Source organism: Gouania willdenowi, chromosome 12 (assembly GCF_900634775.1).
Source record: "Gouania willdenowi chromosome 12, fGouWil2.1, whole genome shotgun sequence".
Lineage (NCBI taxonomy): Eukaryota > Metazoa > Chordata > Actinopteri > Blenniiformes > Gobiesocidae > Gouania > Gouania willdenowi.
Window position 1 is genome coordinate 31,469,019 of NC_041055.1, and position 25,993 is coordinate 31,495,011.

The following is a 25,993-nucleotide window of genomic DNA, read 5'->3' on the forward strand; positions in this document are numbered from 1 at the left end:
ATCACAGAGCACACAAATCAGCCCATTATTTATCTCTTAGGGCTACGTCACCAAAGGGAATGTTTCCATGGTAACAGCCAGGTAACAACACTGGGCCTACATTCCCTCAGCAGGCAGTAAAAAGTGATTGAACACATTCCTCAGAGTCCTGTGTTAAGTTCCAGTAACGCACTAAGAATCAGGCAGCAGAGCAGCCTAGAAAACCACACAGTGGTGCATTAAAGTTCATTTAGTTTGTTGTGTTGATTTATACAAAATAAAAATGTGGGAGATAGAAGACAGAAAACTATATTTAAAAAAGATTTAATACTCATTAAGGATATCAGACTGTGATATATAAGGAAATTCAACATACACAGAGACTTTTATCATAAAATAACAAGTTTTGCTTACTCACACGTGCTGTCTGTAATAAGAGTTCCACTAGTTCTATTTCCTTTAAATTCATCAGTTCTAGAATTCATAGGAAATAAATGTAATTAATGAAAGAAAAAACAAATGATTTAATTATTTTATAGCCAGTATAATTTATTTGAAAAGTAAATAAAATACATAATATTTAAGTCATAATTATGAGCAACTATCTCATATTTATAAGATACTATCTCATAGTTGTGACTTCAGAGTTATTCCATTTTCCATCAGTAAAAAAAACAAACTAGAATTAGTAAATATATAATAATTAGGGATGTAACGATTAATCGTAAGGCAGTTAAAAATCGATTCATAGGTATCCCGGTTGATATCGATTTTCTGAAAATTGGTATCCACAAGTGTAGGCGGCGGGGGCGGAGTCTGCTAATACTTTCTTCTGGCTGCCTTCTACTCTTAAATATGTTAATAAATGATTCATTACCCCTTAAGCACCGAAAGAAAATCTGTAATATCTGTAAAGTCACGTTTTTCTATTAGCTCTCTCTGCTAGCATAGCTTCTCTTCTTCACTGCAAGATATCTGCATGCCAACCGACCACTGTGTTACCAGCGCCCTCTGCTGGTCCAAACAAATATGACGTAAATCAGTGTAATCACGGTTTGTTTTTTTTTAAAGTCCAATTGTTAAGGCACAAAATACATTTTCAGTTGCACTTTTAAAAGAAAAAGAACTATTATGCAGTTTTGCATTGTTTATTATAGAACCAGAATTTAAATTAATAGGCTTCATTTTCATTTGTATTATTCCTTTATTTATTTCATTCAAGATTTATTTTTAGTTAAATTGCATTGTTTTGAATTGTTTATCAAAGAATTCTTTTGACAATAAAAAATAAAAGAAAAATAGTACAGTATTTTCTAGTTTTTTTCCCAAAAAAATTTTTTGCCTAGAGTCCCATTTTGTAAAATAAATCGTGAGAGAATCGTATCGTGAACCCAGTATCGTGAATCAAATCGTATCGGGAGTTGAGTGAATCGTTACATCCCTAATAATAATAATATTAATTAGTATGAGATAATAAGATGCTAAGTCATAATTATTAGATACTATCTCATGAGGTAGTATCTCAATTATGACTTAAGAATGTTTCATTATTATTATTATGTTACTTTTTCTAGTTTTTTGTTTGTTTTTTTATTGGCAGAAATAGGCCATAAGATAGTAAGTCATAATAATTATTATTTCATTTATTTAAGTTATTTTTTTTAAACTTTTTAAATAAAAATAAAAATAAATAAAAAAGTAAGTCATAATTATGAGATAGAAGTCATTTTTTTTTAGTTATTACTATTATTATTTTTCATTATTATCATGTTACTTTTTCTAGTTTTTTGTTTGGTTTTTTACTGGTGGAAATAAGCTACAATAAACACAGAGTATACATAAGTTTTTGGAATACTTAATAAATAAAATTATAAAATACTGTATTTTATGTAATATGAACCTGGTATGTTATGGAGCTATTATTATTATGAGCAAATGACAGGATCTGAATGTGTTCAGTGAGAAAAAAAAACCTTTGAATAGCATGAAAAGCAGAAAGGTGTTCAGAGCGGTCGTTAGTCAGGTACACACTGTGCTACTGGTTAATTAGTGACGTAGTGATAAACCTCTCTCACCTTTCTCTGATGAAGTCCGTCAGCTCCTTGGTGGATATTTGGCCATGTTTCATGTTGTGGTACAGCACGTCAAAGCCATTGTTCTTTTCCCCCTGGAAAATAATGAAAAAAATATATTAAAAAAATCAGTCGTGAAGAAAATACTCAAGTAAACAATCAGCGTGATGTTCAATACCATGAGGACGTTTTCTAGCAGCAGTCTCACGGTTAGCATAGCATTACGCTGCATCTGCAGCAGCTTCTGATCAATCATACTCATCTTTACTAAGTTACACCTCAGAGTTTGAAATGAAACGACTAAAGCTACGAGCCTCGGACTGTGTGTGTGTGTGTGTGTGTGTGTGTGTGACCGTGCCACTAAGAGAGAGAGAGTCCAGTTTCACAGAGGTTTCAAATGAAAGTGTGAATTATTGATGGAAGAAGACAAATGTATGGTGGAGGTTTTATTTAACGTTTATAAACACACAGCAGTTTTTTTTCTACTTACTCATGTGATGCAGACACGATGACAGGCACATTTTTTAAGGCGAGGTTTAATTGCAGCTCTCTTAAAAGCCTGTGACACAGAACCTGTTACTAGAGATGTGTTGATCCAGTTTACCATATTTATGCTAATCAGTGGAAAAATGTCTTTAAACAGGTTGTTGGTTTAAAACATGTGTCAAACTTATGGCCCAGGGGCCAAATCCAACCCTTGAGAGCATCCAAAATGGCCGAGGGACAAAGTAAAATGACAGAGAAAACATGAATCATTGTGTAAATGAATCTAAACAATATTTACAGGTGCTCACAGTTTTCCCGGTGCTTATAACACATGATTGCAGTCATTTTTAATGTTAAACAGTTGAAAAGACTAAAGATTCTTAGAAAATCCCTCAATTTTTCTCAAATTAGTACGCAATATTTCCTGTAATTAAATAGAAATTGGTGAAAAAATCTAGAAAATGTAAAGTGAAGAACCTGTTGGAACTGATATCTGTCACTCATTGCTTGGATACTCTCAGTTTATTACATATTTTTGTATTTTATTATACATAGAAGTTCAAACTAGGGCACAATAATGTTTAAATTACTAATTTTCCCACATGGAATCTGTAGCCCACTTTAGATCAAACGATAGAGTTTTCTATTTCGGCGATATTGAAAATAACATCATCACCTTTAATGATGTATTTATATTTTATAGCTTATTTTGTATTAAAATACTCATTTTAGGAGTCGCTGCTTTCGTTACTTCTCAGAACATCATGTAAAGCACAGTTTGATTGATTTCTGAGTGGTCCTAATTGAGACCTTCATCTAAACATCAACACTACAGAACTCACTCACACGTGCTGTCCCTTAGAGGAGAAAAAACAAAAGTGGAACATATTATGCAGCTGTTTGTCAATAAATGAGCCTGTGTTGCATTTTGCATCAGCAAATTTAACCAAGAACTGTCTTTATTTCTTGAGTTAAAAATATAGAAATTTATTTTGTATGTCGCCATTTTGAGAAAAAATATGCAGATGTGAGTTTTGGTCCATATTGCCCAGCCCTAGTTTAATAGTGTTTCCATTGAGTTTTAATGACAATAGGTGGAAAAAAACATTTTGTGGAAACAGTGTGTCTGAAATAAGATAGAATTACTCATTATGTTGGGAAATAAATTCATAAATGTTTTTAAGTTTGGGAACCACTTAAATACTGACTTAATCATGATAAAAATAATAGTAAAACGCAATATGCACCACTCGCAATCCATTCACACTTGCTCAGCATCGACCACTAACTGATCCTCCCGACCTAGAAAACCTAGAACCCCGCCCCCCCACTCCCCCAGGACCTTAGAGACCTCCTCCAGCTCGACATCACGACACCTCCACTGCCATCTCCTACATCTCCCCACAGCTTTGGAAAAACAGTGGTTCCTGAGATCTTCTGAGGTCCCCAAAGTATTCATAGTTGTTGACTGTAAATGTCATCCTAACGTACTACTCATACTAAATCTGAAATCTAAATTAATATGGGGTCTATTCTCCTGTCTTGACTTAAGCGCTTTTTTGCACCAGCAGTTACGCACTTCTCTCCAGCTCGTATTCTCCCGTCTCGGCCGCTGACACCCACCGCGCAGAAGTCAATCAATGGAGGAGGTCTGATGGAAAGGAGGCGGTGATGTCATTTGTTTGGGCTGTCTACAAATCCCGGAACATGGAGTTTTCCCAACGCTTGTAAATGTCATTGAAATCCGTGAGAATTATGAAGCGCCCTTTTATTTTGAAACTTATTTGTTGATAAACAATGTAACAGGTTTTGATCAGATTACTGCTGTTAGAATCGGACATATTTCTACCCCCGAGCCACAGTTAAAGCCTGAATTTTATTAACTCCTTACATTCCTGCATTCAGAATGATCAGCGTGCTGGATGTGAGACGTAACCATCCATACATTACTTATCCACACACATTTCACCACCCTCCATATATGACAGTTTCATCCATCCAGCCATCTTCATACCCGCTTATTCCCATTTAATCAGGGTCGCGGGGGTCAGCCGGTGCCAATCTCCGGCTCTCATAGGGCACTGGGCGGGGGAACACCCTGGACAGGGCGATAACAGCTTGTTTCACTTATTATTTATTCTGTAGTGTAGCAAACTGTGGCTTTACGTTGGACATAGTATGAAAATAGTTGGACTTCTCTGTGGCCAACGTGGGACAGAAGTCTGCGTCTGTTTTAATGAATGAAGCAGCAGCAGCTGTGGCAACACTCGGTGATCACAGAGCAGCTGCACAGCACACGAGTCTTGTGTGCCTTAAAATGGAACTAAGTCCATATTTCTATGCAATATAATGTTTCACCTTATCAGGGCGCTGCACTTATTCCAGGTTTAGAAGAACGTAAGAGGAAAAGGACTAAGCAGACGGGAGAATGCGCGTAAGGCCAGATTTAGATAACGCCCACATTCAGAGCTGCTCCACCCAGAGAGCGTAACTGGGATGAGGCCACGCAGCGATTGACTTAAGTACAGGGAGAAATAGCACGCAGCCAAAAACAAGCGTTGCTGTGCGGCTTTTTGGACTTACGCACATGGGAGAATAGAGTCTTATGTGAATGAGTAAAGTCAGAAATACAGGATGTATACTTTATGGGGACATTTTTTAAGTATACACGTTGGGCAAAACTAATCATACTCAATCGTCCCATGATGCATTGCGAGGGTAATGAAAAATGGTCCTGGTTTTTGGGGGTTTTTTGATGCATCTTGGGAAACTTTGAAGTATACTTAATGGGAACGCTCATCATCCTAATCATACTTATAGTATACAGTAGACCAGGGATTCTCAACCTTGGAGTCGCCAATGCCTTCAACAAACTAAGACTTTTGAGCGTATTTTTTAATTTTAAACCATTTTCTGTAACTACACCAAAACTTTCCATATTTTACCCATTTCATCACTTTTTCTTGACATATTTTTGTTCCTTTTATATGCAATTTTTGCTGCATTACTCACATTTCTGACACTTCTGACATCACATTTTCAATGCATTTTCTACAAATTTCTCCACTTTCAAGACATTTTCTGCACTTATAAACCCTTTCCACCTCTTTTTCCACCTAATGTCACATATGTTGACCAATTCTTGTCACTTTTAAGCATTTCACAAATTTCCTTTATTTATCCCTATCCTTCATATTTACATTAATATTGTTTCTGGTTTGTTTTTGTTTAAGCTAAATTCCTTGTGCTGTTTAAACTGTACTTGGTGAATAAAAACCTTTCTGATTCTGATTTCATACTTATTTTTGCCACATTCACGATTTGTCATGCTTATGATCTGCCAGTTTTAAACTAATTGTTCCTACTTTTTAAAATTGCATTACCCCCTTCCCTATTTTCTGCCTCTTTTAAGCCAATATCGAACCTTTGAGCCCTTTTTACCACGTTTTCTCTCTGTTTTTGTCCACTCTAATTCAGAACTTTTAACCAATTTCTGTTGTTTTTAAAATCTCATTTCACCACCTTTTCCAGCATTTTTGGTCACTTTTAACCCATTTATTTCTGATTAAAACAAGGATTTCCATCTTTAAGATGACTATATACTATGGCCCAAATAATAATACACTTCCAGGATAACAATAGATATTACTCAGATAAATAGAACATTTGAAAAGTAGCTTGAAATCTGCAGTTTAATTTTGAAAGGTGAAAGACTACAGGTTATTGTTTTGTGTAAATAAATAAATAAACACAGCTCTTCCCCTAAACAGAGCGTATTGACAGAGCAAACACACGTAAATAACTGGCCTACATTTGACACCACAGAGCAGACACTGAGATGTGCTTCCTGTCACAACAACATTCACTTTTATAATTACACAGCAGTCTGTAAACGAGAAGAAGCTCAGAGGAACGAACGTAACGCCAACACAGCACAGTCTGAGCTGGAAGAGACGTTGGCAATAACGCAATAATCAAGTCTACAAAACCAGGAAGTGATGAAAGAGAGTGAAAACACTCCAGACTGTTGCTGCGTATCCAACAGGAAGAACAGCCATTCACTGCTAATGTGATATCAATAAACACAATAGAGAGGAAAAAAAAGCACCAACAAAGACAGGAAACGAGTTCTGGGCGTTTTTGACTTTTCATAAGCATCAACTGTGGGACGGACCATAAAAATAAACATGTAGCAAAAAAAAAATCACGCTTTAGGAATATTTAAACTCATATTTAGATATTCTGCTAGTTAGTAGTAATACAGTAGGTATATGGAACTCTATATCCATATTTTCAGCAGAAATACAAAAGACTTATTTATCAAGGTACGAATTGTAACGTCATTGATGAAACAAAGTCCGAGTCTGAACTTTCCAGTGCAGCTCTAGGTTTTGTGTAATTAAGGTGGGTCTAAATATTTGAACCTGGGAGGAAACATTTAAAAAGTAGGAACCATTAGTTTAAATGGGTAAATAATGGGCACGTGAATGTGGTTGAAAAATAACTACGAAATATGGTGAAAAGAGGTTAAAAGTGACAAAAATTGGTCAACATATGTGACATTAAGTGGAAAAGTGGTGGAAAGGGTTTATAAGTGCTGAACATGTCTTGAAAGTGGAAAAAATGTGCAGAAAAAAGCATGAAATGTGATGTAGAAGTGTCAGAAATGGAATAATATAGCAAAAATATATTAAAAGGAGCAAAAATATGGCAAGAAAAAGTGATGAAATAGGTTTAAATATGGTGAGTTTGGTGTAGTTGCAAAAAAAAGATAAAAAATAGCAAAAATGGGCTGAAAATTGTTCAGAAATATTCTTGGTTCCTTGAAGGCTTCTGGCGACCCCCCTCCTGTCTTGCAACCCCAAAATGGAGTCCTGACCCCAAGGTTGAGAACCCATGCTTTAAAGGACTTAAGAAAAATTATGAAAAATCCTAATATTAGTTTTTATCTTTGGAGGATTAAAGGCTGAAAAATCGTCTTTTTATGAGTGTGAACACAATCCTTCAACATGGCAACAAGAATTAATGGTGAAACGCACATTTCCCTCGTACTTAGTTTATAATTATTGACCATCAACAAAAGAGGAGAACGCTTGCATTTGGTCTCGTAATAAATAGTTTCAAACTGTGAACATTATCTAATAAATACACTGAGGCATAGCAGCATCAAAACGGGATTTCACAGTTTTCTTTCTTTTTTATTTAATCTCCATATGTACAAAACACACCACATGCTTATTTTAAACCTCTATTATGTGTTTGAACAGAACAAACATGGCTGACCTGAGTCAACACTGCCATCTTTAATCTAAAATAAACACTTTAGAGGAAAAGAAACAAAGCCACAGTTTATCACAAAACGTCTGTCGAACACAGGGCTGGAATTCACTCTGTTATACCAAGAAACCAGTGTGTGTGTGTGTGTGTGTGTGTGTGTGTGTGTGTGTGTGTGTGTGTGTGTGTGTGTGTTGTTGTTTTACACTTGATACTTAAATAACGAGAGAAAAAAACATTTTTAACAGCAGGTTTTTGATTTTATTCACCATAAAGCATGAGATGTTTTTTTGGCATTCTGTGTGTTTGTCATATTTTAATTGGTTTAATTTGTTATTTTCCACTCTCTCTAAAGTTCCCCCTGGAGTGCCATTGCATAGCCCTGAGACATCCCATCTTCTCCCTTCCCTCTTTCTCTTATACTTTTTTCATTATTTCTTTTTTTTTTTTAATGACAGCTATGCATGTTTTATTATTGCAATGAAATAAATACAATTCAACATTATATTTGTGTTGCTCTAAAGGCTGTTTCATCGAGAGAGAAAAAGTGATTAATTGCAGGGGTTTTTTTTGTGTTATGTTTTTATTTATTAATTAATCATGATTAACGCATTAAAGTCCCAGAACTAAAACGATTACAACTAACTCCACAAGGACAAATTGTACGAATCAAATACCATCAGAGCGATGAGCAGCAAACGTCAGCCTATAGTAACACTAGAATAATGACACGGTTTAGTTACTTCTAGGAATGTAACGATTAATCGTAAGGCAGTTAAAAATCGATTCATAGGTATAACGGTTCACATCGATTCTCTGAAAATTTAATCGCAGTACTTTTTTTAAACAGCAGAGGGTGCTCTATATATATTTATTCTTCTCTTGTCCAGATGCTGAGGCGGCGGGCGGAATCTGCTACTACTTTCTTTCTGGCCGCCTTCTACTCTTCAACATGTTCATAAATGATTCCTTGCCCCTTTAGCACCGAAAGAATATCTGTAATATTACATGAATATCTGTAAAAGTCACGTTTTTCTATTAGCTCTGTCTGCAAGCATAGCATCTCTTCTTCACTGCACAGAATACCTGCATCCCAACCGACCACTCGGTTACCGGCGCCCTCTGCTGGTCCAAACAAATATCTGACGTAAATACAGTGCAGACTGGTTTTTTTTTTAAGTCCAATTGTTAAGGCACAAAATACATTTCCAGTTGCACTTTTACAAAGAAAATTAACTATTAAGCAGTTTTGCATTGTTTACTATAGAACCAGAATTTAAATAAATAGACTTCTTCTTCATTTGTATTATTCCTTTATTTATTTAATTCAAGATTTATTTTTAGTTAATTTGCATTGTTTTGAATAGTTTTTGACAATGAAAAATAGAAGAGTATTTCTAGTTTTTTTTCCCGAAAAAAATAAAGGAATATTTTTCAATCATCATTTGTCGACAGTCCCTTTTTGTAAAACAAATTGTGAACCCAGTATCGTGAATCGAATCGTATCGGGAGTTGAGTGACTCGTTACATCCCTAGTTACTGCACAGTTCAACACAGGCAGCTGGTACTGTATGATTTGTGATGATCTTGCAGACACACAACTAATGAGGAAGTCTTAAAACTGGTGATGTTTTCACAACACCAATTCCAGGTTTAAAGTGTTATATCATAGAAAAGTTGTAAACAATTCAGAAAACAATGATCTAACATTGTTCCCTTGACATTGAGTACGTGAGAAAATATTAAACACACAAACACACACACACACGTACAATAGGGAGAAGGCTTTCCCTGAGGCTGTGTCAACATTGTTTGCGTATCGCTGCCATCTTATTTCTTATTTTCCCATGACGAGTTCGCCTGGAGCTGAACTAGAAAACTCTGAAATATCAGAAACAACAGCTATAGGACAACAATCTGCTGCTCATTCATTTGCCACACACACACACGCACGCACGTACACACGCACACAGAAAGGGAAACGAGAGCAGTGACCAGAGATTTGGTAAACGGAAGCATTGCAGTGTGTTACAGTTCAAAAACACTTCAGTCTAAACTATTCATCATGGGTTCACGTTCCTCCAGAACCTGTTTATTCACCTGATGCAAGATGTTGTTCACACCAGATTAAAACCAACAGATAAATAAATATGATCAAAGTGTGTTAGAGCAACACAAATAGAACGTTTCATTCTGTATTTATTTCACTGCAATGATTAAACTTGCATAGCTGTCGTAAAGAAAATAAAACCAAAAAAGAGAGAAAAGAAAAGAAAAAGAAAAGAAGAAAGAGAAAAGATAAGTAAGAGAAAACAAAAAAAAGGAAAAAAGAGGAAAGAAAAGAATAAGGAGAGCAAAAAGAAGAAAAAAAGAAGAAAGAAATGCAATAATAAAACATGCCTACCTGTCGTAAAAAAAAAAAGAAAATAACCAAATTAGAAAATGATAAAAGAGAGAGAAAATTAATTTTTTTTTAAATTTAAAAAAAAGAAAAGGGAAGAGAAAAAGATTTAAAAGAAAGTGAAAATAGAAAGAAAAAAAAGGAAAGAAAATAGAAAAAAGAGAAGAAAAAAATGCAATAATTAAACATATAGCTGTTGTAAAAAGGAAAATGAAGGGAAGAAAAGTGGAAAAGAGAGCGAAAGGAAAGAGAAAAGGAGAAAGAGGGAAGGGAAAAAGGAGAGAAAAGATAACAGAGGAAATAGAAAAAGGAAAGAAGAGAAGGAAGAGAAAAAAGAAGAAAAGAAAAAATGCAATAATAAAACAAGAATAGCTGTCGAAAAATAATGAAGAAAAAAATGAGAAAAAGAGAAAGAAAAGATAAGAGAGGAAAGAAGAAGGAAAAGCAGAGGAAGAGAGAAGGAAGAGAAAAAAGAAAGGAAAAAAAGAAGAAAAAGAGAAAAAAATATACATATATATAACTTTTTAAAACCGCCTCAGAGATGAATTGGATGCAACGCCTAAAGCGTGTGTGTGTGTGTGTGTGTGTGTGTGTGTGTGTGTGTTGTGCATGTTAAACAGTCCATCTCTGCCATCACTGAGGACAAAGGATAGATTGAGGAATGGATGGAGAACGTCTCTGAGCTGCTCCTCTCTTCCTGCTCTTAGATTAAAAAATAATTAAATGTCTGTTTTTGACATTTAGTTTATATATATTTGTCCTGTGAGAGCTCAGCTGGATAAGGAAGTGATCTATATACAAAATGTGTTAATGGAGAACTGGATTTATTCATCACAGGAAATAGAAACCAGTTCAACATCTCAATATATTGCACTTTATTTTGTACATTTGGTAGAAGGAAGTGATATTGTTGATAGTTATTTAAATTACTCCCAGTTTTTGGTAAATATATTTCACATAAAATTCTTATTATTTTGTTTTTGAAGCTTAAGTTCCCGTGAAAATGTACTGAAAATGTTCCTCCACTTTGCAGCCATATTAGTAATCATGTATTCACCATTAAAGATGATAAATCAGGTTGTATTTGTTTTGTTTTCTAGGAACCATAATTAATTATTAACTATATTTAATACAAATGGTAATTGTACTCATAATCACTTCAACTTTAGCAAGAATGAGGTAACCTTGCAATTTAATCATGAAATTATGCAATTTCACTAGAATTGTGAAATATTTACAGTGGCTTACCATTTTTGTTGCAAAATTCCCAAGAATTGCCTTGCTTGTGTTTTTATTTATTTATTTTAAATTAGCCATACATTTGGTGATTTTATGGGGTCAAGAAATTGAAGAATGGCAAATTATTGACATTATTAACTGAATATGCCATATCTAATCAGATTGAAGTAGGCAAAGTAAGCAGACACTCAGGCTGGGCAATATATCGAGTTTCAAGATGTACTGAGTTTTCAATTTTGGCGATATAAAAAATTACAATATCACCTATATTGATACATTTTTTTTATTTTATAGCTTATTTTGTATTAAAATTCTTGTTTTAAGAGTTGCCGATTACATGTAAAGCTCAGTTAGATGGAATTCTGAGTGCGTTCTAACACGGACCTTTATCTAAACAAGTCACACTACATAACTCACTCACACGTGCTGTCTCTTACAGGAGATTAAGGCAAAAGTGGAACATATTGTGCAGCTGTTTGTTAATAAATGTGCCTGTGAGGCATTCTGCATCAGGAAATTTAACCCTGAATTGATTTTTTGTAAGACTTTATTTGAATTAAAATTATGAAGATTTATATTGTATATATTGCCATTTTGATTAAAAAATATATAAAAAACAATCATATCACCCAGCCCTAATGGACATATGACAATACTTAACAAATGGCTCCAACACTGCAGATACCTGTCGCTTCACTTTATAACTAACGCTTATAGTTATAAAGCAATATTATATATTAATAATGGCAACACGTTGGTTGTCTATGGGGCGCAGATTATAAAGTTTCAATGCACATGCTAAAATAAACAGCAACATTTAGCAACAAAGCATGTTTAAAAAAAACGTGTGTTTTTTTAGGTTAATTTTGAGCAATATATGTGAAATATATATGTAAATGTGATAGTATAATAAATAAATAAAATTCAAATAATGGTAAATGCTAATTCTAAATATTATATCTAAGTGTTATGGGTAAAACTAAATATTTAGCTAATATAGAATTCACCGGAAGTACCAAAATAAAAGCTCATTGATTTACATTTAACATTTACTAACTCATAATTATGACTTTCTTCCTCATAATTATGACTTTCTATCTCATAATTATGACTTTCGTTGGTGATTTTTAATTTTTTTTAGTGGCGGAAACGGGCTTCCATATAATGTTTACATTTTTACAAGAAATGTAAAATATTGCTGTAAATCTGGTCAAAAGTGACAAAAATATTTCACGTACATTTTTTAAGGTGCTTTGTTGCTAAATGTTAGCAATCGGCGAACCCATAGATGTCTGAGATATATTATTAAATGTAGCTTTCACTTGCCAACCTGTTTTCACACAGCCACGTCAAATTCGGACCCAGACAGATGACCTTTGGTCATTAAAGGCAGACAATAGCTCACAAAGCACAAACTGACAATGGAGAAAAGTTCACCACAAGCTGATAAACACAGACTTTAAAAAGGTTAGAAACTCGTAGAGGGTCATTTTAAGCTCATAAATATCGGAGTTCTCCTGAAACTTCGTTACGGTAGAAAAATGACGCATACGGTCAACAACTGTGACTGCCAGCTCAGACAGCCAATGGAATGCACCGTAAACGTTCCCAGGAGTTGCGAGGCAGCCAATCAGCTGCCGGAGGAGGCGGGGTCTCGAAACGTTCAAGTTCGGTGGCTTCACGGAGGCCCTGACACCCGGAGCCGGAGGATTATTAGCCGACCAAGAAGCTCCGTTACCGGCCACAGCTGGAGGCGAACCAGGGCCCTCAACCGGGTCCCTGGGACGGTCCACTGCGGTGTAAACAAAGCCCTATCCCGGCCTGACACGGTGGGAACAGCAGTGAGGGGAACACGGAGGAATAATAAAACACAGACACTTACCCAGAAATTTTCCAGGAAGTATGGCGTTATCATGGTGTTTGGCCCGCTGTAAAGTGGAAACTTTAAAGGTGAAAATCATCCGCTGTCCTCCCCCCAGTGTCTCTCTGTGTCTCCGTCCCTTTCTTCTCCCTCCCCGCCTTCAGACTCCACCTCCAGCCGGCGCTGCTGCGGCTCGCCCCGCTGTTCCCCGGTCAAAGGGAGCCTGGGCCGGACTCAACAGCGCCTTCTGTGGCTGGTGGAGGGAGCACAGGACACAGTGAAGACAGCACAGCCACTTTATTAGACACACCTAGTGGACTGATGAGCAGCCAATCAGAGGGCAGTAATACCTATTATATTATCATGCATGCTATATTATATGATATAAACGCAATGTCAAGAAGCACAAATCCTAAGAATAAAGAAGCATTTATTATTGAATTAATTATATTATATTTATCTATTTACATATTATACTTAAATAGGCAAAAACATTGAGTTTTTTCCAAGATGCATATTAAATTTAAAAAAAGATACATAAAGCAGTGGAAGCTAAAGCTCACGTGTTATTACATTCAGTTTATAGGCGTGTATTTACTACTTAAATCTAAATGTTAAATGTAAATATTAAATCTAAATGTTAAATATAATATAAAATATTAAATCCAAATGCTAAATGTAAATGTAAATATTCAATCAAAATGTTCAATATAAATATTAACTATTAAATATAGATCTAAATTTTAAATATAAATGCTAAATATTAAATCTAAATGTAAAATGTAAATCTTTATCAATGTAAAATGTAAATCATTTGTGTCAATTAACTTTTTTGTACTTCCGGTGAATTTGCATATTAGCAAAACATTTAGTTTTACCCATGACATTTAGATTTAATATTTAACATTATATTTTTTACAAGAAAAGTAAATGTCACAAATATTGCTGTAACTCTGGTCAAAATTAACTTTAACAAACTCACATGTGTTTTAGTATGTGCAACTTTACAATCACCATGGTAATGAACAGGGAAATAAATCTTCAAATCATGAGTTCGTTGAAAATATTGCAGAACTCAGAATTCAGTTTTTCTAATTTCCAGTGACACCTAACGTCTCAACAGTGACAGTTTATTCAACCACAACCGAAGTTCACCAAAAAACTGGTAATATAAGCTTATCTCTAGTGACAGACGTGTGTAGTTAATGAGGTACTTCATACTGACCTGTTGGTTGTTATTGTGGCCTGAAAGAGTTTAAATGGAACAGAAACTGGATATTCAGGAAGAATGAGTCATAATTAACACACATAATTTCAGCATTTGTTAATGTGTAAGATCTAATGTTACATTTACTGTTTCAGGCCACTAAGGGGCGCTAGTGGGTAGATTTTTAAACTAACTCAGTATTTACTGTAGCCACCACTGTCTGTGGCCTTTGACTTCTTTTATTATGTAGTTAGTAGTCCTTCTCTGTCCTCCTGTTTCCACTCAGGTGTGTCTTATTTCCTTATTTCCTCCCTCCACAACTTAAGGCAATTCCATTTTTTGAACACTTTTTTTCTTTGATTTGAAAATATTTATTATTATTATTATTATTTTTTAATTTAATAATAAAGACACAAATCTATAAAGATCAAGTCTCCAAAGGGCGTTAATTATTTTCCCCCTGGTGGATATATAGTGTACTGCAACTTATAATAATTCTAAGTGGGGTTTTTTTGATTGAAAATTACTCCAAGCAGCTTCTTTTCCATCATAAACTGGGTTTAGGATGTAAACAGTCTGGTAAGTAACATTTTTCAAGTCTGTGTAAAGCAAATTCATCCATTCTTTTCTAAACACATTAAATAGGTCATAAATGTTTTCCTTAAAACATGTAAAAGCCATTTAATCATTTATAATGTAATAGTGGAACTAGGTTTAACAAACTGTGTTTCAAATTTCTGTGTTCAGGATTTAATGGGTATGTCAGAAATCACAGCTGCGTTACGTAACAGAGCCATCATTAGCATTAACCCGACCCCGCTGCTGAAGCACACCAAAACTCTAAGGCCTCCAGCGAGCACAATTCGGCCCCTAGCCAAAAACAAACCACATATTGGGACTTGGGGGGATAAAACACATCCACTGGTGCCACATTTCCCATTAACACTAGAAGTCCCACAGAGGTGTCAAATGAACTTTTTACCTATAAAACCCAGAGAGGGGTCATTCGACCCAAAGGATTTGAGCTAACACCTGTCCTCAGCTGCTTTTGTTATGTCAATGAGGCAGTAAGTGTCGCACCACAGGAGGGGCCCTGCATCCTGGGTTCAGGAAGAATTTCAGTTAATATATAGTTATATACAGTTGCATTGATATTTTAACTCTTTTTGGTTTTTTTTACATGTGTTTATGGACTATGTAAGAAATATATATTTAAAATTCTCATAAGGTGGAGGCTTTAACCCTCTATGACACAGCAACCTTTTTTCCTGATTTTGTCATTTTTTGTATAACATCTACAATTTTTCTGGTTACTTTTTTTTATTTTTAAATGTCAACTTTCCAACACAAGCTTCATTCAAAAAGAACACAAAAATTATTTATTTTTAATGACTGTGTGGTGGAAGCAGTCAGCTATTTATTCCCCACAGCACAAAAGGCTGCATGAAAATAGGCTATTCCTATAGGTATGGAAATGATCCCAGCTCCTCCCTACCCCACCCCAACCTGTGAACATACTCTGAACACATTCTGAACATGCTATGATTTCATCAAAGTTCATAAATTCTGATGCACATCAGTGTCTTGACCAGGTTGTGAAGGGATTGTGATAATAAAAAAAATATATATATAATTTTACACTATGGCCCTTATTATACAGTTTATTGTTGAGAGGCACACCCAGGTTCTTGAAGTGCTCAGTAACAATGTCCTTACTGGATTTGTCTCAGGCCCCATTTACACTACACATTAAATCTGATGTTTTTTTGCCCTCAAGTGACTCTGTTTCTTTCAATGTTTGTAGTCTGTGTTTGTTCTCCCCCAGCATCAAGCAGAACGAGTTAATAAACGGGGCATTGTGACTTTAGCTTCCAGGGCACTTCCCCCTAAAATTCCAGACTTCCATTGTTAGAGTCAGGCTCTCCCCCCTGCTGATTTCTCAGGTGATTCATTTACAAATGAATAGATGCAAATTGTAGCCATCAGAGTCGTCAGATTGGTCCTAGAGTTCATTTGACCCTGCTCTGGGACTTCTGGGGGGATATAGAAATCCCTGGGACTTCTAGTGTTAAATGAGTTTTTTTTTTTGCACCGCGAATGTGTGTTTTGCCTCTAGCGGGCGCAGTTCTGACTCTACCCGAGAGAGATGCAGTTATTCGGACTGACAACTCGTTTGGCCTGATTCGAGCACTTTTGGACACCCAATAGGGGAAATACTATCGACGCTGGAGCAACTGTCACACTGCTCACTCTCATAGACAGTACACAATGGAGGCGGGCCCTTCTCGTGCGTGGGCGTGGTTCCAGAGCCTCTAAATGACACGCCCCCAGCGTCTCAGAGCAGAGAGAAGTGCTTGCTTTCCATGATTTTGAGACCTAATTTTATATACTTATCGATTGTTTTCATCTTTCAAATTCGGCTCAGTGGTCAATGACACATGTTTCTGTGGTGTGACAAACTCATAGCACACATTTATTTCTGCTTTACTTGAGTTTTTTACAGTTGCATTTGCATGAGGTGATAATACAAGCTCAAAAACTTAACTCTAAGCATTTATTTAGACTGAAATGTTCTTATTCTTGTTTTATTATGATAAGACCAGCCAAATGTGCTGATTTACCATGAACTTATCAAAAAATAATCCACTGTGTGAGATATTTGCATTTTTGTTTTTATATGATTCCAAATCAAAAGCTGATCACTGATGATTGGAGATTAAATAACAGTCTTGGTGCAGGAAGGATAAAAGGCCTCATGGCTCCTCAAATCCAACAGCTCTGGGAAATAAAGAGACGCATTTATCTTCTTGATGAAAACCTTCCATAAAATGACACGTAAAACCTATAATGGAAGGGCTCAGGAGATATAGAGATATAGCAGGAGACGGACACACTAATGGCTGTGGAGGATTGGTGAGTGTTAAAGGTGACAGTAATCCTCATCATAACCCTATAGAGACACATTTAATAGATGGTAATTGGTGTGGTCTCTATAATCACCTGTAATTTCAGCTGATTACAACTCATGCTGTTCTTATGGAAATGTTTCCTCCACTTTTATTCTATATCTTGATCTGTTGAGAAATGAGCGATACAACATTTCAGGGAAGTATTTGTGGTCCTTGTTTTCCATAAAAACACAAATATGAAAGAAGATTTTAAACAATGAGTGATTTTGACAATCTGATCGAACCCCATAATTTAATCATATTTAGTGAGTTTGCTGCATGAATCAATTGTCTACAGCAGACATAGGCAACTGGCGGCCCGGGGGCCACATGCAGCCCTCTGCGTTATTTTGTGTGGCCCCCAAAATTAATGCACAAAACGCCTCCAAAAACACAAAACAACAACAAAAACATACAAAATGATGACGACAAAAACACACAAGAACAAACCGAAAAACACAAAATAACAACAGTGACACACAAAATGACTCCAAAAACATTCGTAATTTTAAAAACTGCACAAAGTGACAACAAAAAAACACACATTTTCTCCAAAAACACACAAGTTTACGCAAAAATAACAGAAAAACACACAAAATGACAACACAAATACACATAAGGATTTTCAAAACATACAAGAAGACTATGAATTTACATCTGGCGACCCCAAATGGGGTTCTGACCTCAGGGTTGAGAACCCCTGATCTATCAGACTGTTTTTGTAAAAGGAATATTGTCAATCAACTCAAATGCTGATAACGTCCCACTCTCTCAAAGCGAACATGCAAACTTCTCTTGGAAAAACCAGGATTCAAACACACATCTGACACTTTTAATTCACATTCACATGAGCATTTAATTACAATTGATCATATATGTAAACAGGCATCTTATTGGACACTTACATGAGGAACACACACACAACACACAACATTTAGTGCATCATACAAAGCTGTTTTTTGTTTTGTTTTGTGCAACACTTGTATAAAACATAATATAATAAGATGAAAACATTTTGTTGGGGTTCTGATGAATTTAATGACGCGTTTCTTTGACTCAGGCACAAAACAAACAATTAATAAACATACAATTACAATCACTATTATCTGTCAAATGCACCCAAAGCACTTGTAATATACATCAAATAATACAAAGCTGTATGAAGATAATATTTTGGTTTCTAGTTCTGGTAAAAGTAAAAAATGATCAATAAATAAATAAATACAATTGAAAATGGGAACATAATTAATGTATTTTTTCACATGTAGTTGAGTTACTGAAAAAAAAGGAAAAAGGATACACTTACAAAAATGTCAATTTTATGAATCAAACTATCAAATCAATTTATTTTAATTGGGTATGTGGTTTTGGGGTCAGAACCCTGTTTGGTTTTGCAAGACACTGGGAGGTGTCGCCAGATGTCTTCAAGACACTAAGAATATTTTTTTGAACAACTTTAGCCCATTTTTGTTTATTTTTACCCTTTTTCTGCAACTACACCAAACTCACCATATTTTAATCTAATTTCATCACATTTTCTTGCCATAGTTTTGCTCCTTTTAATGTCTTTTCTGCACATTTTTTCCACTTTCCAGACACGTTCAGCATTTATAAACCCTTTCCACCACTTTTCCACCCAATCTAACATATGATGACCCATTATTGTCACTTTTAACCTCTTTTCACCATATTTCATGCTTATTTTTTGCCAATTTAACCACATTCACAATTTGTCATGCCCTTTATTTGCCAGTTTAAACTCATTGTTCCTACTTTTTAAATTACGTTCATTTTTGTATAATTTATCTTGTTTGTGTTTCATTAACACGTCCACAATCAGGTTTTTAAAAGTCGATAGTTTGTCTTATGTTATTCTTTTAAAAAGCTTGGGTTGTCTTTTAATTAGTTTTTTAGCTCATAATAACAAACATGCAGTGCTCTAACCGTGGCCTTTCTATGAATAAAATTAGATTTCTGTAAAGCACTCAGCAATTCCTGCGTTGCCGAGTGTCATTCCATGTGCTTTTGAATTGTTGACGCCTGAAAAGGAGACGCTGTGGTTTCTCGGTCTCTATCGTTTCTAGGGTTACAACAAATCATCTGAGGACTTTAATAACTGTCATGCCAAAGGCTGATTATTATTAGATCATTGGCTCATTATGTACATTATAAGTCAAGTTTGGCACACATACCACGATCACTAGGGTTACTCTGAGTTAAAACACACGTACATTGACTTTATACAAAGGCAGTGGTGCTGAAGTTCAGTCCTCGAGAGGCGCTGTCCTGCATGTTTCAGACTTCTGAATATAATGATTATGTCACCATGAAGCTCTAAAGAAAGCCTGACATTGATCAGGCCTTTCCAATCAGTGGTGGGGGACCATTGTAGCATCTAAAACACGCAGGACAGGAGCTCTCCAGGACCAGACTCGGGAACCCCTGCTTCATACTCTGCATCAGTGAAAACTTTACACTTTTGCTTCGTATGTATTTTTCCCCATTGCTGTTCTGTATAAGCCTGAACCCCCTCAGTCAAATAATCAACAATGGATACTGACTCAGGAACTGGGCCCCCATCAGTCACCTCCTCTACATGGATGACGTCAAGCTGTACGCTAAGAATGAGCGAGACATAGACTCACTGATCCATACCACCCGGCTCTACAGCGCAGACAATGGGACGTCATTCGGACTAGAGAACTGTGGTCGGATGGTGACTAAGAGAGGGAAGGTAGTCCACACAGAAGGGGTCTCACTCCCAGAAGGAACAATAGCAGACATTGAGGACAGTTACAAGTACCTTGGAATCCCACAAGCAAATGGCAACCTCGAAGAGGTGACAAGGAAAGCAGCTACGGCCAAATACCTCCAATGAGTAAGGCATGTCCTAAGAAGCCAGCTCGATGGCAAGAACAAGTCCCGGGCAATAAACAGCTACGCCCTGCCAGTAATCAGATACCCTGCAGGAATAATAAGCTGGCCAAAGGAAGAGATACAGACCACAGATGTTAAGACACGAAAAGCTCCTAACTATGCACGGAGGGTTCCACCCCAAATCCAGCACCCTGAGACTGTACGCTAGCTGTAAGGAAGGAGGCAGAAGACTAGTGAGCGTGAGAGCCACTATCCAGGATGAAACATCCAAGATCCTTAAGTACATCAAGGACAAGGCTCCAACAGATGACGTGCTCAGTGAATGTCACAGAGAATGGGGAACAGAAGATGAGGTGCCGGATGTTCCGTCATGGGAGGACAAGCCCCTACATGGGATGTACCACCGAAACATAACTGAAGTGGCGGATATCAGGAAATCGTACCAATGGCTAGACAGAGCTGGACTGAAAGACAGCACAGAGGCACTCATCATGGCTGCACAGGAGCAGGCCTTGAGCCCCAGAGCAATAGAGGCCCAGATCTATCACACCAGACAAGACCCCAGGTGTAGACTGTGCAAAGAGGCCCCTGAGACAATCCAGCACATAACTGCATGCAGGGTGTAAGATGCTGGCAGGGAAAGCATACATGGAGCGCCATAGGAACAGCAAAGATATTGAGCAGAACCCTCAAGCTCCCAGGCCTCTGGTAGAAGACCCGAGCTTGAAGGAAAAAAAAGACCACCCGTGGTGGGTGAGGAAGAGTTTATATATATATATATATATATATATATATATATATACAATCGTGCGCATTCTGAACAAGAACAAGTAACAACTGCTTACGATGATTGTCACATTGTTTTGTAGCACCTTCAAGACTGGTTCCGTACGCCAAAATAAACTGCATCAGAGACACCTGAGAGACACCAGCCACGTATCAGATCCAGTCTAGTATGCAGAAGACTACTGACCTACGATCCCGAGTTCTGGTAGTTTTAAACGTTCTTACACTAGTTCGTCACCAAAATCGGCAAGAGTGAACCTGACGTCACTCTAACTGAATGAGGTCCTCTTCACTGACGAATCGAGGTTTTGCCTCTACCACAACAATGGGGCACCTTTGGGATCATTTTGGGACAAATTTACTTTTGTTACTTTTGAGGGTTTTTTTCTCCAGACAAAAAAATTCAGTGTAAAGTTTTCATTGATGCCAAGTGTATTTCTCATGTTGTTTTTGCTCGTCCTAAAGTGAAGACTGTCACACTGTGTTGTCACAATCTAAAGTATAAATTTGGGAAACCTTTTCCAGATTCTTCAGGATCAGCTCCCCATGTTTGGTCACGTGTTTGGACGGCAAGAAACCAACTCCGTGGACGATCGTGCACATCCTGAACGATAATGAGAAGCGACTGCTGACGATGATCGTCACATTGTCTTCCAGCACCTTCAAGACCCGTTTCCGCACAGCAACACAAACTGTAGCAGAGACATCTGAGAGACACCAGCCACGTATCAGATCCAGTACCGTACACCCAAGACTGCATGCTACTGACTGACAATTCCACGTTCTGGTAGTTTTAAACGTTCTTACACCAGTTTGTCACCAGAATCGGCAATAGTGGAACCGACGTCACTCTCACTGGACTCAAGCACGTTGGAATGCGGTCCTCTTCACTGAAGAATCAACCCTTTCTACCACAACGATGGAGGACCTTTGGGATCAATGGGGATAAACTGACTTTTGTTACTTTCAATTTTTGACCTCCCAATCAAAACATTGAGGTTTTTTTTTTCCAGACAAGAAAAGTGTGTAAAGTTTTCATCGATGCCAATTATATTTTTCATGTTGTTTTTGCTCGTCTTATAGTAAAGACTGTCATACTGTGTCATCACAACCTAAAGTCTAAATCTGGGAAACCTTTTGCAGGTTGTTCAGGATCAACTCCTCGTGTTTGGTCACATGTTTGGGCGTGGAGCTTTGAACTGTCTTGCGTTGACACAACCCATTCCCTACAAACACGGCTCCAACCCTGGAGTTCGATCTGCTTGGACCCGCAGGCTGAACGGGGAGCACGGCGATCCCTCGGATCCGATGGGAGTAGCTCCTCTGCCGAGTGATGCCGGCGGAACACAGCTGGAATTTAAAAGCCGCCTGAAAACCTCGACGAAAGTTCTCGTTGAAGAAGCCGTAGATGATAGGGTTGATGCTGCTGTTGAAGAAGGCCAGCCAGTGGGCCAATGGGTACACGTAGATGTTGATGATGTGATACTGGCGTTCGGTCAGACTAGCGTAATCGCTCAGCATCATCAGGCTCCACAGGGGAAGCCACGAGACAATGAAGAGCAATGCTACGATGAGGAGCATCGTTATCACGCGCTTCTTCTTCCTGGTGATGGTTTGACGGCTCTCCATGGTCACTTTGCTGTTCCCACTGCTTCTTCCATATCCAGATCCGCTGCCTCGTCCAGGGGGGATGGGGGTCTTACAGAGGGTGACTCCGATCCTGGCGTACATGATGACGATGAGGCTGAGAGGAGCCAGGTAGATGTTGGCGAAGAGGACAGTCGTGTAGATCTTCCTCATTTCCTGATTGGGCCAATCTTCTCGACACCAGTAGAATGGTCGGGTGCTGTTGTTAAGGACGATTTGGACGCTGTGCTCTTTGGTGACCTGCAGCATGACCCCCGAGGGACACATGATGGACACAGCCAGCACCCAAATGATGACGATGATCAGCTTAGAGGTGCCGATGGTCAGTTTCTGTTTGAACGGATAGACGATGCATCGGAACCTGAAACAAACACATGGATTCAAAAAAAAACCAAATGCCAAGATGTGACTGAAAACATCTAAAGATGATATTTTAATGCTCACCTGTCCACAGCTATAGCTACAAGAGTGAAGACGGACGCTGAGACAGAAATGCCCTGAACCATCCCACTCAGTTTACACAGCACTGAGCCAAAAGGCCATCCTGGTACAAAGGAGGAAAAACAGGCTTTTGAAAATAAATTAATAAATGAATGAATAAGATAACAAGTCTATTAATAGGAAATTTATGCTCCAAAATTATAAAAAGAAAAATCTAAATGATTATCAGAAAGTATTAGAAATAACAATGCACTTCCTATTCAGGTCATCAGAAATAAAGTATTCCAGTACAAATGGCATCCTAACTGTAAATGTAAGTAACAGATAAGAACCCAACAAATTACAATAGTTCTTGCTGTATCACAAAGTGAGGTAAAATTGTAAAAATACTCAGAGAGAGCAAACCTCCGCCAAGTGCCAAATATCACAGTGGCCCATTGTGGCGCACGTATGATGCCACAAATGTAGACGAGTTATCTTTTATCTCTAACATACTTGGGCCAGTTTTGGCTGAATTATGGCAAGTTAGCATTGACTAATCTAGATGTGAGCCTAATGTGGCCCATATATAAGGTACTATATCTATTTGGTCTGACATTGACATGGCTTGATTATGGCCAGGTTTTGGCAAACAGAAGTAGAGCGTACCATCATTCCATAGGGTTTGTCGACCGGAGGAACAAGCCAGGTGTGGGCCCACTGGGCCAGATATGGACCAGAAGAATTTAACTATCAGCGAGGCTTGTCAGATATTTCACACCCCCATTATTAACTATCCTATTTAGGCTACCGGACGTAACGGAGTCAAATTTCATAAATAAATATCAGTAAATTACGAACCAAGATGTGAATTATTTTAATTCCACCAATGACGACAGATATGTATAAGAAAATATCTCCTCCTTTGTGTAAGTGAGGCTTTATGATTTATTATTTGGTTTCCTTCCCATTGGTTCGGGACAAGCATTGATTTTAAATTTGAGGGTTTTCTCTGACGTGTGACATAATAAAAGTAAAAGTAGAAACCAGTCATTGTTTTTCAATGTCTAAGATAGTGTTTTACAAAATGTTTCTAATGATTGTCACAGGTGTAAGATAGCATTAGCATTAGCATTAACAGCCTGGTGGTGTAGCGGTTAGCATGTTAGCCTAGCAGGAACAAGGTCCTGTTGTGGATACTTCAGTACGTTAGAGTCTAAATTGCCAGAGTTATAATTTAGATGAGCAAATCTTTTCATGTGAATATTAAAGTAGATCTATGGTTCTATGTTTGTAGATCTATATCGAAGCATACTTTCTGTTTTCCTGCAGCACTCTTGTGTTTTTTCACATTTTCTTTATGTCTGTCGACCACAAACTGTCAACACATGGACATTAAGCAAAGCTCGTCTGATCTGATAGATTCTTTCATACCCGTTATGATGTTGTCCACCAGCGTGGTCGGCATGCAGAAGATGCCCACCAGCAGGTCGCTGATGGCCAGGTTGAGGATGAACAGGTTGGTGACGGTGCGCATGTTCCTGCTACGCAGCACGATGAAGCAAACAACTCCATTTCCCAGCATGCTCATGAGGAAGATGAGCAGGTATGAGATGGTGAAGACTGCAGCCACTGGAGGTTTATGGAGGTAGAAGTCCACGTAGGTGATGTTCTGGAAGGCCGAGGACTTTCCCTGCAGTTCAGACGAGTTGGGAGGGGCCGATATCTCCCAAGTGGAGTTGGAAACCAGATTCTGGGTCATTGTGATTTCTACAAAAAAACCAGAGGAAAGAAACACAATAAGGACTCACTGTTAGCCAGTTTTAGATTTCACCCATCTTCACACCTTCAGGTCAAAGGAAGGAGTAATCGCGATTTTCACCAACCTTTGGGTTGTTAAACACTGGGAGGGGGTCGCCAGATGCCGTCAAGAAGCTAAGAATATTTTCTGAACAATTTGAGCCCATTTTTGATTATTTTTACCATTTTTCCGCAACTACACCAAACTTTCCATGTTTTAACCTATTTTCATCACTTTTTCTTGCCATATTTTTGCTCCTTTTAATAAATTTTTTGCTCCCATTTCTGTCAATTTCAATGCTTTTTCTGCACGTTTTTTCCACTTTCAAGAGATTTTCAGCACTTAGAAACCCTTTCCTCCACTTTTCCAAATCTCTCCCCTTTATTCCCCCTTATAGATGGTCCTGTCTCCACATGACGGTTCTTCAATGTTCATGTCTGTGCTCAACCACCTTCCCCTGCCCCTGATGGTCTGGGTTAAACATTCAATAACACACACACACAGACACTCTCTCTCTCTCTCTCTCTAACAGTGTTTTCTCTGTAGGATCGCCCTCCTGCTGACCAGAAGAAGCAGGAAAAGAAAACCTTGTAATTACATAAAACAATACAGCCTCTATAGAAATCAATAATCCAATTCTTCTGATTCTCTCGCCTGATTCAGTCCAACAATGTTCACTCACACTCTACAATAAATCCATGATGAGCAAAGTGACTCATGTGAAAGCTGGGATTCAGTGATTTTATATTGACATTTAAGTTCATGAAATGAACAAAATATAGTGTCTGCGTCCCCTGTTACACCTTAAGAAATCTATACTTGATGTTTTAGGATTTCACTGCATGATATTTCATAAAATGTTGATCATCGGGCAAGGTTTGCATGGATATTATGATTAAGATAAAAATAGAAATACTTTCAAATCTTATACAGAACTATAATAAAACTAAAACAAGGCAGAAAATACATTTTAATAGATTTAGAGTCGTTTTAAA

The 25,993-nt window shown here is 37.3% G+C and overlaps 1 protein-coding gene and 1 long non-coding RNA gene across 2 annotated transcripts; both read right to left on the reverse strand.

Moving 5' to 3' along the window:
* Positions 1–2,113: 2,113 nt before the first annotated feature.
* On the reverse strand, positions 2,114–13,573 carry LOC114473063 (uncharacterized). Its single transcript, XR_003675214.1, has 2 exons — positions 13,334–13,573; positions 2,114–2,146 (listed from the first exon to the last, which is right to left on the reverse strand). It is a non-coding gene; the product is annotated as an uncharacterized LOC114473063 (long non-coding RNA).
* Positions 13,574–22,249: 8,676 nt separating this feature from the next.
* LOC114473047 (neuropeptide FF receptor 2-like) lies at positions 22,250–24,959 on the reverse strand. The gene is made up of 3 exons (XM_028462436.1): positions 24,632–24,959; positions 23,222–23,321; positions 22,250–23,138 (listed from the first exon to the last, which is right to left on the reverse strand). Exons 1-3 carry the CDS (start codon positions 24,957–24,959, stop codon positions 22,250–22,252), a joined length of 1,317 nt encoding a protein of 438 aa, XP_028318237.1.
* Between the last annotated feature and the right edge of the window lie 1,034 nt (positions 24,960–25,993).

Excerpts from the sequence above, each read along its gene's own strand:
- LOC114473047 (XM_028462436.1), bottom strand. The coding sequence starts at position 24,959 with ATGACCCAGAATCTGGTTTCCAACTCCACTTGGGAGATATCGGCCCCT. Across the intron at positions 23,322-24,631 it reads GGTGGACAACATCATAACGG|GATGGCCTTTTGGCTCAGTG; the intron begins GTATGAAAGAAT and ends CCTTTGTACCAG. Across the intron at positions 23,139-23,221 it reads GTAGCTATAGCTGTGGACAG|GTTCCGATGCATCGTCTATC; the intron begins GTGAGCATTAAA and ends TGTTTGTTTCAG.